General features: G+C 39.7%; 2 protein-coding genes across 2 annotated transcripts in view; one reads left to right on the top strand and one right to left on the bottom strand.

Annotated features, from left to right (window-relative positions):
- The window catches only part of jmjd1ca (jumonji domain containing 1Ca), a 64479-nt gene extending 61774 nt beyond the window's left edge, over window positions 1-2705 (top strand). Inside the window, exons 26-27 of the mRNA XM_072689563.1 lie at window positions 583-714; window positions 1674-2705. Of these exons, the coding sequence (XP_072545664.1) occupies window positions 583-714; window positions 1674-1778 (237 nt within the window). The 3' untranslated portion in view covers window positions 1779-2705. The remainder of the gene's footprint in view (window positions 1-582; window positions 715-1673) is intronic.
- An 86-nt stretch (window positions 2706-2791) lies between these two features.
- On the bottom strand, window positions 2792-6494 carry nrbf2a (nuclear receptor binding factor 2a). The gene is made up of 4 exons (XM_072690442.1): window positions 6325-6494; window positions 4358-4442; window positions 4225-4265; window positions 2792-3771 (listed from the first exon to the last, which is right to left on the bottom strand). The coding sequence occupies exons 1-4, from the start codon at window positions 6352-6354 to the stop codon at window positions 3391-3393; spliced, it is 537 nt and encodes a 178-aa protein (XP_072546543.1). The 5' UTR covers window positions 6355-6494; the 3' UTR covers window positions 2792-3390.
- Window positions 6495-17486: the final 10992 nt, after the last annotated feature.

Raw genomic sequence — 17486 nt, 5'->3', positions numbered from 1 at the left:
ATATTCTCTGTCATGCTGCCTTTTCATCAAATTCTGTGACATGCTTTAATAAAGGACACAGTGGCTGAATACAGTGGAAGGGCAGAGATATTAGAACCTTCACGTCCCTGACATTTAATCTAATTTCTTGTGGTCAGCCTTGTGTGTGTAGGTTTGAGGAATTTAACCCCTGCCAAAGGCTTATACCACAGCTTCTGCTTTTCTTTAAATATTATTGTTGGGTTAGGATGTGTTTATTTATAGTGAAAAAAGATTCTTTTTGGTCTCTATTGAGGAGAAGAAAGTGTTTTTTGTGTCTAAATGGATGCATTTATTACCTATTATTGAGAGGGAATCTACAATTTCAGTATCTATAGGACTGTACTAGTCCTATAGTCCTAAAGTCTTTTTGCAAAAGCATTCCTCTGAGCATTCCTCTTGTTCATGTTTTTGAATTCAGTAAAATTGTATTTCCATTTTTGTGACATTCAAACATATTGTCATTGAATTTTCAGCAGCTTCTTAATTCACAAAAGCCATTTTTTCCATTTGATGAATTATGGATGTTCTTCATGTATTCGGTTATGTTCTCACTGTGTGCAGGTTATGAATTTGCACAGTTGCATCCAAGTGAATGTGGACTTTGTCTCTCCTGAGCACGCCCACAACTCCTATTACCTGACCCAAGAGCTCCGCCCCCTCAAAGACCAAGTTAACTATGAGGACAAACTGCAGGTGCCGCTTCTCTCCCACTAATGTTCTTGTGTTTTATGTTTTTTCAATAGCAGTAACTGCAGCAGTGCCATAATACATTTGCCAATTATATGTAGAAGGCATAAAGGACTCGCTGGAGTCTGCACATTCACTAGCCTTGGGATGATAGTGTATATTTAATAATATAGCAATGATAAATGTGTGACATTACGCAAAGGTTTGTTTTTAGGCTTTGTTTTTTTTGTGGTACATGTGATCTGCTCCATACACCAGTTCCATTTTCACTGATTCAAAACAAATTGGACATTTATAATAAGCAGTTTCATGGCCGGTTGTGGTCTTTTCCTTGTGTCTAGACAAATTAAGCAGATAGGTCTGGAAAATTGCATTTGGTAGCTGTTCAGGAATTCTCAGTGCTAATTGCCAGATTAGACTGCGAGAAAACATCTGAAAAGCCTGCCCAATTCTAGAACAAGATTCTTTGGACAGATGAAACCAAGATTACTTGGTTTCAAAGCATTCAACATCAACTTTCAAACATGGTGGAGGCACTGTTATGGCATGTGTCACTGGGTCACTGATGTTGATTGAAGTGTAGAGCTATACTTTAAGCTCAGATTTAGTCAAATGCTGCAAAACCAATAAGTTGACATCTCACAGTACAGATGGAAAGCAAAAAGCAACCCAGGAGCAAAGAAATTGAATGTTATTAAATGGGTCAATCACCTGACCTCGACCCTATTGAGCATGAAGGTGGCTGCAATATAGACCCGACAAAACGTAGCATTTGGTGATGTCCATGGGTTTCAGACTTTAGGCAGTCATTGACTGCAAACAATTTGATTCCAAGTATTAAAACTAATTCTGTAAATTAATAAATATGTCCAAATACTTGGGACCTAGTTGTAGTTGTAACCCACATTATTTTCCTTAAATGCAACATAAGTAGTCTCACCTTTACATCTGTCTTTATTCTCCAGGTGAAAAACATCTTCTACCACTCAGTAAAAGATGCTGTGGCTACACTGAGCAGGCACTTGAAGGAGCAAAGCACAGTCGACGAGTTCAAAGAGGAAGAGTCCTGACAGCGTCCCTCCTCTTCCTCAAACCAGCTCCAAGGAGCATGACGGTCTTCATAACCTTAATGGAAGGAACTGCTGGTCTTGAGTGCCAAAACTGGAGCTGCACACTTCACACCAACGAAGCGAAAACACGTTTTTGCTTCCATGCAAGGACGCATCACTTCCTCCATGATGTCTCTGTCTTCTCATTTGATTTAATTCTCTTCTTCTCACCTCCCTCCGACACCTAACCCCCTCCCTGATGTCTTCCTGCTCGGACAGGAAGTGAGATTAGGGGCTGAGGCATGGCTGAACCAGCGGGACAGAGGACATACATCTCTCTCTTCTGAGCAGGCAGCTGCAAGGCTGCAGGGCAGGAAGAGAGGTGAACTGCTAGGCACAGCACTTTCAATCTCACATGCTGTGTGTACAGTAAGCTGTGGGAAACCATTAGGAAAAGAACAACTGCAATGTTTGTTTGTTTGTTTTTCCCAGATGAAGATGCTCTAAGACATATTCCTAATCAGTAGTTACTGTGCTGCTAACAGTTTAGTTACACTGTCTGCTGAGGTTCAGACAGTTGGGAGAGCAGCTAGCCCAACAACCATGGCAGCATTCCTTTATGTCAGCCAACGCCAAGCTGTTAGCATTTATTGTTTATTTCAAAGGCGATATTAAATTATTAACAGTTTGGCAGGTATTCACTGTGCAGAAAGCGAATACAAAAGAGTTTGCAGTATATCATGTGTTTGTTAAAAAAAAGTTCTTGTGAGATTTACAGCTGAAATATATTATGTAAATAGCAGAATATACATATATAATATATTAATTATGATTTTTCTATAACATGGTGTGCTTTAATTGCTGTTTGTGTTGTTTGCTACTGTATGTACATTGAAGTTAAAGAGATGTTTTACATTTTCCATTAAATAATGGATCAGTCAAAATATATCTTGTGTCTGGAAAATGATACTCACTGATCATTTCTGTGCATCAGTAATCATTTACACAGTATTCCAACAGCTTTTTAAGCTATCTTTATTTTTTTGTCTTTAGACATATGAAGTATTCATGAATCATGAAAAACCAGCAGAGTGGCTTAGCCTGAGTAGCTGTTCAGCAACACTAATATTACAGTATGACTATAACGGTAATGTCCATTGTCCATTTGTTTAAATCACAATGATCTGATCAAATTAAAATTTTCAAGCTGGTCCTTAGGGTCCTTTTTCCCACAGTTTTTTACCTACCAATCCTGTACCAGTCTACCAGTACCAGTGTTTTTACTAGGTTTATGAAACCTCTGGATGGGCCCTGAGGACCAGTTTGAGAAATACTTCTTAAGGGTAATTTAACCCTATCATGGGTATCGTGCCTTATCATGGGATTTGAACATTTAGCTTTGAACATGACCCAACTTTAATTTTACTGATTGCTCAAATCTGCCCACAACATACAGCACATCCCTAAAATGCAGGGAGCTTTTTTACCATTTGAACAGTTTTCAATAAACTTCAGCAGCTGCCCTCTACTCCCTCTCCCACAACTGGCGTATTTCCTCCTGGAGGTTAGGGGGCAGATGTAAAAGTGGTAAGTCTAGCGGCGGTGGCCCCTGAGTGGCCTCGGCAGGGTTCAGCTAAGGGGTTAGGTGGGGACTCTTCTGGTCCGCATAGGGGTCTCTCTTCAGTCGAGCATTCTCCACCTTCAGGCTCTCGTTTTCCTTCAGTAGCTTCTCGTTCTCCAGCAGCAGGACAGCCACAACATTTCTGAGGTCAGCGATGGCTGTGCTTTGCTCCTCCAGCCGAGTCCTGTCATCTTTGGCTGCTTTAGACCATCGTAGAGGTGCTTGGGAGATGTACTGGGGGGCTGTCTGGCTTGCTGTTTGGAGTTTGGAGGCTGCTCTAGATGGGGCTGGTGGTACTGATGTCTCTTTGGAGGGTTTTCTTGCGAGTGTTTCTCTGATGAGGCGTTGCTGCTGAAGATGTCTGCCTCTCTGGAGCTCAAGAGAGAGCTTGACCTTAAAAAATAAAATGTCTGAAGACTCCAGACTTGAGTCACATATCAGAGACTTGAGACTTAACAGGAATGTATATGAAGTGACTGGCAAACTGTTAAATCTCTACTGCCTAAAGATGTTTTTAAACATGTGTAGGGGGGGGTAATTTCATGCTTGGGCTTGTGAAATAAATTGTTACGGTATCCACACACACACACACAGTCAAAATCTCAGTAAGTGTGTTGTTTTGCCTGTAACAGTGTTATTTATTTAGTGGTTAGATGAACACAGCTGAACTTCACTGTATGGATTTGTTCAGTTCCAGTATATCTATGCTGGGTAAACAGCTAAACCATCACCAGACCAGCATACACCATCTTAGACCAGCTTTAAGGGTAAGCACATAAGCCACAATGTTGTTACCTTTTGTTTATTCTTGTGTCTGTGTTTTTAATGTAGGTATTAATGTTCTACCTGCTCATTTTGTGTCATCAATAATGCTTCTTCCAGGAGAGCTGTACAGAAGGAGAGTAAGATACTTAGGAAAGTTAGTTTAATTCTGGTGTTTGAAAGAGTTTAGAGCAGAAATAAGAACACAGTTACTTACCTGCTGCTTCCCCGTGGCATGAAATCGCCTCCTCGTAATACTCTTGCCCTACCAACCGGTTTGCATTTCGGCCACACTGATGGGCCTACAGTAAAAGTGACAGGTCATAAAGAGTTGAACGCTTGTTCCCGGGTCAAACTGACCCGGTGCATGTTTAACCATCCAAAACTACACTCTGTGTTAAAAATTCTTCAAACAATGTTCATTTAATTATGGACAGTGATTCTACACAACTGAACTGTGTTTTACACACAATTAAATTTGACCAGTCCAACTCAAAGTAGTAATGTTCACCTGAACCAATTACATTACACTCAGATCAATTCTGCTTTCTGAACATCATCCAGGTAATGGAGTTAATGCACTTGATAACTGACATATTAACAGTCAACACTGAGGTCAGGCAGCCAACCATTACATAAAATGTAACTGCATACTTAAGAGAAGGTAGCCTGGGGGGGGCGACTACACACTGATGACATAGTGTCAGGAGTCATTGGGAAAGGTGTGAGTTTTACTAATCACTGCCCAAACATAAGGTACCTGGATTCCTCACCAAGCTCAGAAATGTAATCTCATACCTCAAGTTCTCCAGTAGTCAAGAAAATTAGTTGCAGGCATGGCAATGCCAGAACGTAGCTTGTATACAGAAGCTTGAATGTAAACAAATTGCATATAGTGTGTTTCAATTCAGCGACTGCATCCTTCACAGGCTGTATTTACGGGCCGATGGAGCCACAGTAGTGCAACTAGGCTGTCCCATTATAAACATTATATTTAGTTCCATTTATACTCATTTAATTAATATTTAGTGTAATTAAAAATGTCACCCATTACAGATTATTATGGTTTAATTATGCTAATTCACTGCAAAAATACTTTTTCCAGAGCTGACCCCTAAACAAGGACTGAGTAAAAAGTATATTTTTCTCCTTTCAACGTGTTCTTTAAGGGTTCTTTAATAAAGCCTATCCTTATATAGAACCATCCCATTCCAAATAAACACTCATATTCAAGGGTTTATCTGTGTAAATGGTTCTTCCCTCGGATGAAGAACCTTTCCTAGTTGGTTCACTATTATAAGTCAAATGACTCATTTTAAGGACTATATAGAACGTTTCGTTAAGAAAAATACACTATATGTCCAAATGTTTGTGGACACGGCTTCTATAATGAATACGTTCGGCTACTTCTGAGTTCTGACACAGATGTGCAAATGCGCACACACAGCTTGTTTAGTCCCTGTAGAGAAGTACTGCCAATAGTACTCTCTGGAACAGATCAACATAAACGTATTGGCACCATGCCTAATGCCATGTTTACACAGCTTTGGGTGTGTTGGCAAAAACTAGACATTTAACACGTTTTTTTTTATTATTCTTATTTTATTCAGATTTTTTCGTTTAGATGTAATTAGGACTTGCTAGCTTGGCACCTCTTTCTTTTTTCCTCATGTTGATGTGAATCTCTCTTGGAGTTGATGGCTGTGGGACAAGCTGTCATTAAATGAGTCTTTTCCATTTACATGTTCATTACACTACTTAAGCTCAACACAAAGGGAAAGGTTCCAGCCTTCAAATATGATTACAACTATTTGTCCTATATTTTTAAACTTGGATCGCTTTCACATTTTCAACATCACAGGAGGGTTAAATAAACACTAAACTACCGTGTGATTTCTATTTTTGGTATCTTACAGCAGTGTTTTCCATCTGTAGGCATGAAGTCCATTGTACTGCTTGGTCTTTTCTCTGCTATTAACACACATGAATCTCTGAAGGGGGGGGGGGGTGTACAGGCGCTACAGGCTGAACACTGCACCAATAGGCTGAGAAATGCCTGCTCTGGAGGGCATGCAGACAAACCTAACTGGTGTTTAGAGCAGCTTTCAGTTGTAATTCTCTCAGCTGTAAACTGCTCCAACGTATTGGTCTGAAGTTGTCAACAGGACGGAGAAGGACACTTACGCGGTTTAGAGGACTCTCCATTAGGTCCATTTAAACGACCCCAGACGTCTCTTATCGTTAGTATCTGTCGCAGAATTCTGCTGATCCGTCTCTGAACTCTGAACCTGGCCAAAGGAAAACACGAGGCTGAACTGTTGGGACACTACAGTTTGCGCAACCTGTCAATGTAGGTCTGCTGTGCATCTGCTCTGTCCGCTGCAGGAGAAATCCACTGTTGGTTTGTGGCGCCACCTGCTGGACTGTACATCCACTACATCTAGTACCTCTCATCGTATAAACTTAAAATGTTAATGCTCAAAAAGGAAAGATGTGACCAATTACAAAGCAATAAAGACTATGATCATCCCTTATAGCTGCTGCACAGCAGTACAACAGAATTTGGACTCCCCATTTAAACCATCCATGACCGTGAACACACACACACACACCTTCAGGGGTAGGCAGCCACCTCAACTGCTCCCATCTTAATCTGGGGTTTGGTGAATGTTGGGGGAAGACATTCACCTAACCTTCACTCCCCTTGTCCTCACTTCCTGCTGGTCGAGCGGATCGAACCGGTGACCTTCTGGTCCTGAGCCTGCCTCGCTAACCTTCACCCCAGAGCTGCCCCTTAAACATGAACTAAATGACTGAACCTGAATGTCTAAAACTGGAGGGTTTTTGGTCCTCACAAAGGGTTCTTCAAAGGTTCTATAATAAACCCTATCCTTACATAGACCCATCCCATTCCAAATAACTACACCACGTGCTTCTTCTCCCAGATGAAGAACAACTTGTATTTGGTTCATTATTATAAGTCAAGTGACTCTTTTTCAAGATACATTCAATACATTTAGCTACTTTAAGCTGCACCCATTGCTGACACAGATGTGCAAATGCATACAAACAGAGCTTGTCTAGTCCCTGTAGAGACGTACTGCCAATACAATAGGACTCTCTGGAATAGATAAAACAGATGAACCTATTGGCATCATGACTAATGCCAGGCACGGACTAGAGGGGTGTAAAGCCCCCCAGCGTTGATCTGTGGAGCAGTGGAACTGTGAGTTGGGGATGATCATCATGGTGGGGTGGTGATCATCCAACATCCTGACATCGCTGAATGCAATCAAATCTTCACAGCAATGCTCTGAAATCTAGTAGACAGCCTTTCCTGGTCAGTAGAGACGGTTACTCCAACAAAAGCAGGATAAACTCTTTGTAAACACCTTCGATTTAAGACGAAGCAATGAATGAGCAGATGTCCCAATACTTTTGTCCATATACTGTACATAAACATGTGCAGAAAAGTACCAATACTTTTAATTACACTGGAGATCATCTCTTTAATACTGAGGGATTTTGGAAAGAGTGAACCTGCATTTGTTTGAGTAATAGAAAACCTTGGCCGGCTGCAGTAACGTGGCATATAATCACAGTGTGCGGTTTCTGCTCTCAGAGTGGTTTTAGTGTAGAATGAATCTGTCCTGCCCCTGAGGGGTATGAGGTGTGATAGACTCCTGTGTAATTACTGGTAATGACTTGCATGATGAAAACAGTACTTACCTCTTTTAATTGCTGAATTGCTAGGATGAGATACACTGTAAAAAAAAAATGGTTGGTCGAGTCAACATAAATACAGTGAATAGCTTTAGATGATTAAAGCAGTATTTCACATTAGTGTTTTTACAGGGCATGAAATGAACATCATGGGGACTGGTCAGGGCTGGGTTTTCTAAAGGATCTCAGCCTGAAGATGATTCTTAAATGGAACACTCTCTCTACCAGTTAAGATGATCTCCTTACACTACAATGCTTTAGGGAAGCAGGGCCGGATCACTGCATTTTTAAAGATGCAGATGAATTGGATTCTGACTGAAGAACTGAGACGCTCTAAAGTGCTGATGGAGTCTGAGAGGTCTGGGCTGTAATGTAACATTGATTGCTGCTGTTTTAAACCGATTCAGAAGAAGGAACAGCTTGTAAAAACAAACACCAACCCCATAATCAGGCACGCTGGGTAAATCATGGGAGAAACCAACTGAAACAGGCCAAATCCATCAGCTGCAAGCAGACACTGCTGTGATGAGAATAAGACTGGTGTGGAGCAGAACTCGTAGGATATCGTCTTGATTTTTTTGTGGGCCGCTGTCGATTTTACACCTAATGATCAACACCCCTATGCAATCCATCCTGCTGCTTTATGTCTTTGTTTCTGGGTGATGACATGGGCAATACCCATCACGCTCTGGGGGCTTGGCCATCCATCTTCCTGCGCTCTCCACCCACGCACTGTGGACTCAGGGTGACGGGGGGCACGCCAGCCTCCAAACCACAGTTACAATCCCTCATTAGAATGTATCACATCCTTTTTTCTCCATGTGTTCTTCTCGTCTGTTACTACCGTCTATAAATAAAATGAAATAAAAGTAGGATTACTGATGATATTTTGTGATGGTAGTCTAAATAGACTTGCATACCTTCTCTTTGGGTCATTATAACTCTTCAGAACCATGGTAAAACTATCTCTTACCTTACAAAGCTTCAAAGCTAGCATATTGTCACAGTCACTCAAAAACCTTTTTGTTTATCACTTTTATATCACAATTTTTGAATCTGGCAATTGTTCTTCACATCATGTCAAAATATAATTATTAATGAACCAATAGAAATGCTGCAAAATGGCTTGTAGTGCATTTTGTAGGACATGCAAGGTTTTTGTGACAGTGATGAAATGTGTAATTTCTGCAAAAGGAATATTTCACATTTAATTAGTAACAATTTATAATATCCTGATCCCTAAACTGTCTTTCAATGTTTTTAATGACTATGGGTGCCTGAACCTTACAGTGTTTTTAATTTCTAATACATGAGCCTAATATTAACTTTAGTTTTTGAACATTGACTCTTTGCATATTCCTGCACACCACTGAACTAATCCTCAAGTATTCACTCTAATAATAATTTATAATGATAAGACTATGACATGTCAGCAGAGTACATATTAGCATTGTATATTTTATCTTGGGAACTTGGGAACGTTAAGCCAAAAAGTCTTAGTGTATCATTTCTGGTGTCTCAGTGTGGAAGTATCATTTTTGGGCCTACTTTTTCCCCAATAGGTATTGGCGGCTATAAAACCTTCATATGGTTCAGAAGCATTCATCAGAATGGCTGCGTCTGCTGTTTCCCCGATTGATGCACTCTACTGAAAGTGGAACCGTGGTGTAGTTGCTGTGTCATTACAGACTGTAGACTCACAAACAGTCCTGAGCTTTTTTCAAGAGAATGAAGCCGGGATGCAGTAGAGCAGGCAGTGATGAAATAAGGGGAGATGAATAAAGATATTAATTAATTACCAATAATTAATTAATTTAATTAATTGCTGCATTTAAATTAATGTAATTAATGTTTTAAAGTTGGACAGAGACCTACAAATGCATCCAGATTCTAGTTTGGGAGCAGGACTCTTATGCTCTGTGGAGGCCTGTCACCCAGAGGCCAGCTGTTAGGAAACCACGCCCCGAGCATGGTGCGCATATGTGACCCAAACACCTACGGACTACTCCGCCCCCCCCTCATAGCAATGAACCACTTTCTGACCCACTCTACTGGCTCTCCCAAACCTTAATCATTATCATAACAATTTCAGCTCTGAGGGTGTTTGGAGGTGGGAACAAACCCATTGTCTGATTTGTAGCTGCCTTCAGTGAGTAGGAAGCATACACAGTCCTGGTCTTAGAGGTCTCAGCAGCATAAACCAAAGGTCCACAGAAAGCCTGTAAGAGGCCCCGAATGCTGTAACACTGGTGAGTGTTAAAGTTTCCTGTTTTATGTGATTATATAGCTTTAGCATACTTTTAGCTGTGTACCATCAGCGAAGGGTTACATATGTAATCATGTATTACATCACTGTTACGCCGCACTGCCAAACCTTGTAACTTCAGTTTTGCCTTTTTTTAATCTTTTTGGCATAATTTGAATCTGGCAGGTCTACTTTTTTTCTTCGTTTAATGATTAATGGACCAACAGAAATGTTCCAAAATTACTTAAAATCTTTTACAAGTTCTTTCAGCTGTAAAGTTGCCATTCTGGAGTTTTTTTTGTATTTACAGAGATGATGTTGCATCATTGAGTATTTATAGTCATAATTAGAGATACATGATAATATTGGAATCGTTATCAGTATGCCGATGCTAATAATTTTTCCAAAATCATTGTGAATCTCTAATTTCTTTTTAAAATTCATTATTATTAATTATCATCATGATGAATTCATTTTTTTCTAATTATTTTTTTTTAACTTATCAGCATCAAACAGATGTTTGAATATGAATTGAATTGAATATGTTATTTCAAACTTGTATTTGATGATGTATTTTAAACTCCAGAATAGCAGAATGTTTAGGTGAGGCTGGGCTATGTGTGACCCTACAGAAATAAAATATTGTATTATATTTAGATTATATTTGTCTGTAATGCTAATCCAGGAGGATGTAGTATACATTTTAATTAATAATTCAATTTAATTGATATATCAGCATCAGTGGTAGATATTCAAATGAAAAATATCAGATATCATCATCATTCCGTAGTTTACATATCAGCCCATCCCTAGTCAGGATTTTGTTGCTGCTGTTTCAGTCATGCTGGAACTATGATTTCAGCTGATATCTAATTTTGAAAAAGTTGCAGCTGCACTGAAAAAAGGTACAGGCTAAATAAGGAGCCAGGCTCCTTGATTTATTGCAGCATAAAAACAAACACTAGCAAAAAATGAAAATGGGCTGTTAGAATTTTTGATCTCCTTTGAGAATGTGATGTGTTTAGACAGAAACATTAAACACTCAAACACACACCAAGATATTACAGGTGTGTACATAATCTAGCACTGAAATGATATTCAGTTACAGGAATTCAAGTGAAAATGGCCCATATGGCACTGCTTCTGGCCTGAATGTGGTGCTGTATTAAAAAAAGCGTAAGGCCAGATTTAAAAGCAGTCTGCTGTTTTTATGAAAGGGAATAATGTAGTTTGGAGAAATCGCTTTGTGACGTTTGATTAATCGTCGTGTGCAGGGGTCATCAGGCCCCCATGCAGCACCAAAGCGCACGCTAACAAAACGGTCACCCCAACATGGCGTGGTGTGGGCGTACAGGGCACAGGGGGGCATGGGAGGGGCACAGAGGACAAGGGGCTGCAGAAGCTGTAACAACAACAAAAAAAAGAAGCACCCAAAATAATATGCTCTGATTTCTGTATGATTTCTACCAACTCTGATTAAACCTTTGACCTGTCTGACTTTATTTAGTTGTTCTTATTTATTTATTTATTTATTTATTTATATTTTAAACATATAGAAAAAAATAAATAGCAGCATCTATTGATGTCCCTTATATTACCTTTAATCTAACAGGGGTTATCAGCAGTTAACTTCTGCCTGTTCTCTTCTAATAGATTAAAATAGAAATCCAAAAGAGAAGCTGGCAACACTGACACAATGGGAATACATTTTTGTGCCTGTGGGCGGGATACAAAGGACAAGGACATTTAGAGTGGGTTTGAAGAGCTGCCCCCAACAATGCTGGAAGTGAAAGCGGAGCTGAATCCGAAACAGCTCCATCAGATGTAAAGCAGAGAACCCTTACACTCTTAAAAATAAAGGTCTACAAAGGGTTCTTTAAGTGATACCATAGAAGAACCACTTTTGCTTTCCTGAAAAACCATTTTTGCTTTCATAAAGAATCATTTTTGGTAAAGAGATGTGAAGAACCTTTAACCTTTGAACCCTTAAACACCTAAAGAACTAATATAAAGGGTCTTTACACTCACAGATCTCTTTAACAAAAAAAAGTTGTTTCTCTATGCTATCACTCCTAGTGTTTTTTTGTGTGTGTATGTTTTAAGAGTGCGCAAAACAGAAAAATCACAATGCTTGAAGACATTTTCCCAATACATAATGCATATTTAATATTAGGTTTGTTTGTTTTTTGTTTGTTTGTTTGTTTTTAAAAAAAAAGGCATAGACACAATGCGCCACACAGAGGTGCCACTTTTTATAATAAATAAACTTTTTGCATAAATAAATACATTTTGCATAAATAAATACTTTTTGCATAAATAAACTATTTAAGATGGAACTCAAGGTTTCAGTTTCAAGGTTTCAAGGCCTTCTTCACCTTTTCCCAAATCACCACATGCCAAAATTTCGTCAGCAATCGGCCAGATATTTCCCACTTGAAGGTTTTGCTAAAGCTGGTCAAGCTGGTACAGATGGTTGACCAGCTTAGCTCTTGTCTAGCATGGGGTATGATTTGAGTTTGATGGAATCACCAAGCAGCAAGACCACGCTGGTCGACCCACATGACCATGCATGCCCAGAATCTAATGTAACATACACTATGCTGGCCAAGAGCTGGTCAATCAGCTAGCTTACTAGTATAGGGTATTTTGCCTGGATGACCAGCTTTTCAACCACCTTTACCCTTCCAGCATAAAATGTTCCAAAACCTCCAGCAAAAGCTGGTCTTGAGCTGGAATTTTTAGCAGAGTTGTGCAGAGTAGTGCTCCCTCAGTCTGCCAGTTAACCTCATCTATGCATATAAGTAATAACATTTGTACTCACTTTTGACTGAATTGTTCATAAAATGATTTTGGTTGGTGTAGCTTGTAAGCTGGTAACAACACTGCCTTCCCTGTGGCAGAGTAGGGTTCAATTCCCTCACACCAACTACACCAAAAAGAGTCTTTGGGCAATTCTCCTAACGCCACCTTTGCCTACCTGTGTGCCATGACTCAAATGTGAGTCGTGTTGGGGAAGAGCGTCAGCCAAATGCCAGAAAGATGCAGAGATGCTGAAAATACTGAAATACTTTTTGAATTCTTTACAGAAAAAGTGTTTGTTTGGGCCTCACTCTTATTTAATTAGATCTAGCACAGAACTAATAACATCTCTTCTAAGCCTACCTCTTTCAGGCAGTGCACTGTAAAGTAAAGTAAAGTTTTACAGCAAAAACTGCCACCTTCAATAAGCAATAATAATAGAGAGCAGTTATCTCTGCCATTACAGATTCGGCCTAAACAGTGAACAGCATGCCATGGACTTCAGACGTTCCTCTCTCAGACTCCAAATATTTGATTAAGTGAATGACAGCAGAGACGACACATTCGCTTTAAAAATCATTACCACCTGAAGGCCGGAGGATATTAAACAGCTCATCTGATACAGAATTCTCAGATTAGCTCCATTATCTGTTATCACTGTAGTAACCCAGACGACAGCAGGGGAATTAATGTAGTGTGTGTTTAAGGGTGAGGAGACGAAGCCTCATTAGTGAGCCATCTCTACGCACGCTCAGCATCACACACACACACACACACAGTGTGTACAGGCCATCACTTTTATCTATGAGTGACATGGCTCTCTAATTACTGAGATTAAAAACGTGCCATGGCCTTCGCCTCCTCTACCTCACACACAGGTACACGCAAACACACATTCACACACACAAACACACACACACACACACACACTCACATCTCCTGAACACTTCACAAAATATCACATTTACATTATGGTATTTAGCAGAGGCTCTTATTCAGAGCAGCTTTCAGAACCACTCTGTTGTCCACTAGGAAAGTATATCTATCCCCAATAGGCTAGTTGCAACAGCGCTAAACATTACATAGTAAACAGAAATCATTAATGACTGATTAAAAAATTCAGTTTAAAGTAACATTATGTAGCATTTTTCCTTTAAAATAGCAGCTTCAAAAATCACTGGGATACTCCACTAACCTGTAATAAGGAGAATAGCATCACTGTCGTTGCCACTCCAGACATGGCTAACTTTGCTGCTAACTTTAAAGAAGTAGACAGGGAAACTCTTATGAGAACTGTAATGCTGTAATATTTATCAACTGCCTCTGTCCATATGATTCTTTTACTTTCAGTGGTGGTTCTGTATCTCTCAAAAATCTAGAAATGCATGTATGCATGTCCTTTTTCAGAGGTGGCTTACAGCGCAAATTTAAAGTAGCATTATGCAAGAATTGGATTTTGTTTTGCAAAAGGGCCCCCCCTACAGTTGTGGAGTCTAGTTCACTTTAACACCACTGTCGTGAATACAAATCACACTTGGATAACTGAACATGTGCATTTGTTATCAAGCTGAGACATACAGAACCAGCATCTGAAGTGAAAGAATCACGTGGACTGATAAAGAATAGTAATATTAAAGTTTACACAGGATTATGCCATTTTCACAAGAGGTGTCATGCACTGCTGTAGGAGTGTCAGTGACAGAGATGTCATTCACCCTATTACAAGTTAGAGTACCACCAGCATGATTTTATTTAGATGATTTTAAGGTAAGAATTGCTACATAATGTTGCTTTAAGGGGTTAAGAGAGTGTAAACAGACCAGAGTTTTAAGGCACTCCTGGCCTTGATCTCATATACAGCCTGAAACAGGTGGCAGTGCTGATACCTAACTATTATGAGGTGTTTACTACACAAGGTGTTCAACATTTTGAACACAAAAAAAATTATAAAATGCAGTCCTGGGTGATAACACAGACACAGACTACTTATGCAACTGGCTGCGTCACTTTGTACCATGTGGAGGGCTGGTGAGACATGTGCATGCATGTGTATGTGGGCGTGCGAGAAGGGAGGAGAGCGAGGGAGCGGGGGAGGGAGGAGGGAGCTGAGAGGAGAGCCGTAGGAGGGAGAATCTATTCAGAGGCGAGGAGAGGAAAAGAGAGGAGGTCTCTGCCACGGCTGAGAATCCAAGGAGAAGGGGCTGTTCTCGATGTGTGGGTGGCTTCAAAAATTAGGCCTGGATCACAAGTACAGCAACTGCTCAATTGCTCACGCCACAGAGGATCAAAATAGATCACGACGGCATAAAAATCACAAGAGGCTCGATGCTGTGTCAGAGGAAGGTGCTGCATGTGTGTGTCAGGTTTTCAGAGGAGGAAGAGAGGGGTGATCTTGTAATCTTGGACTGTTCTATGGGTGTAAAGTTGCCCTCCAGGCTCTGTCTAGGTGGGGCCCACTGAAGACGTCACCCCATGTCATCCTCCCCATTACTTCTGTTATGATATGTTTACACAACCGGAGGCGTGTTGTTTAGTTACTCATCTTAAGATTTATTAGTTAGTCGTTTTTTTCTTCTCTTAGTACGAAAAGGAAGGTATTACACTCTGAGGACATTTCATGAAGGCTGGACCCACATACACACTGTTGCAATTTAAGGGATTAAACTGCTAAAGACACAACACTTACCAAACACTGTAGATCAAGGGAAGAATATCTAAATAAATCCCTCTTAACTAAGGTATTTTCATGTAAATATGTAGACTCATGGATAAAGCCTAAATGAATCTAAAGCCAGTTATTGTCTATATTTAAACCATAGATACAGATTCAGACCATCTACCACAACACTTTCACACCAGAAGCACAAAATAAGTCCACACCTGCCAATTAGCCAATAGGTGTTTTGTCAGGAAATATCTGTCTTCTGTTTACTTTCTGCTGGACATGTCTCACCATTATGGGAGACAGGAGGATATTCTAACTTAACTTTAGAAAATCCCAAATGTAAGTAGAAATCACAACATTTGAGTGTATTGAGCTGCACTGAACCAAGCAGACTCCTTCTCCACTTAAAGGTTGGAAATCCTTATTAAAGACAATTAAGCAAGTTTAAAAGCAACACAGTTAAATCACACTTCTATTTTAGGCCTGCACTCTAGATTTATTGTAGAATATCTAAATGCTTTTAAAAACTTTTATTATTGCCCAAGGATTTCCCAAAAAGTGGATAGTGAGGGTGTTTAAGGAGGGTGTTCTTTTTAAAAACATGATTAACACATAAGTAACATGTTACAAAACAGCAACTTTAAAGAAGGCAAAAACATTCATCATGAAATGATCACATGATGTAAAGAGCAGCATCACATGTTATTGTTTGCATGTTTTTGGCTTACACTATTTGTACAAAAGTATTGGGACACCTGCTCATTCATTGTTTCTTCTGAAATCAGGGATATTAAAAAAAATAGACTTTATATTAAATATTAAAGACTTCCTGCTTTTGTTGTAGTGACTGTCCAGGGAAGGCTTTTTTACTAGATTCTGGAACAATTCTGCTGTGAGAATTTAAATAAACAGTTCAATGCTTGGAGGTCTTAATACCCCTCTAGCCCCCGTCTGGCATTAGGCATGGTACCAGTAGGTTCATGTTTATCTCCTCCAGAGAGTCCTATTCTATTGGTAATATGTCTCTGCATGGACTAGACAAGCTGTGTGTGTGCATTTGCACATCTGTGTCAACACATTGTATAAACACAGAGGCCATATATATATACACTATACACTATACACTTTACTATACACTTTGTATGGTATTTTATACAAAGTATGGCCGTTGACTAGATTATATATTTATGTATTTTACAAGGATTTAAAAGGTAAGTGCTGGAATCAAATGCAGAGAAACAAAAACCCAATTTTAAGGCAGCACGGGAATTCTTTTTTTGTGTGTGTGTGTGTGTGTGTGTCTTTTAAATACAATTGTATATTTATATATTAAGTATTTCAGTAACAAAACATAATTTATTATTTTATATTTATTTTTAAATATTCAATTTAAACCCTACCTGGCCTTTTTTTTTTTTACTTCTTAATATTTAATATATTTGTTTGACCTCGGTCCACCACAAACACTGCACTGCACTCCCAAGATGAAAAGCGTGGCTGTTGTTAAGTCTATGTTTCCTCAGTTTCTCCACAACTTTAAAAGCAGCTCTTTCCAGAGCTGTTCCAGTACAGTGTTGCACTAATGAGAGAAGTCACGGCTGGTTTGCAGTGTGGTTTTGTTGTGGGATGTACGCTCCGCACAACACGATGTTTTTCCTCGTCGACTTCCCCGGATGCTTTCCATTTTAGTCGAGAAGGGCGTGTTTTTGGGTCACCGGATAAAACCCATGTATGGGGGAATGACCTGACCGGAATTCCTGACGGTGTGTTTTTGTGAGTGTGCATTTTGTGAAAGTTGACGAGCAGGAACGAAAAAAACCGGCGGGAAGTGTAGAAAAACACCCCCTACAGAACTGCTGTTTGAGCTGCGGGAGTGACTGAGGGGTGCAGTCTGGAACAGAGCGATAACTCACG

The sequence above is a fragment of the Salminus brasiliensis genome, chromosome 10 (assembly GCF_030463535.1).
Source record: "Salminus brasiliensis chromosome 10, fSalBra1.hap2, whole genome shotgun sequence".
NCBI lineage: Eukaryota > Metazoa > Chordata > Actinopteri > Characiformes > Bryconidae > Salminus > Salminus brasiliensis.
The sequence above is the reverse complement of the archived record's forward strand: the minus strand, read 5'-3'. Positions and strand labels throughout refer to the sequence as shown.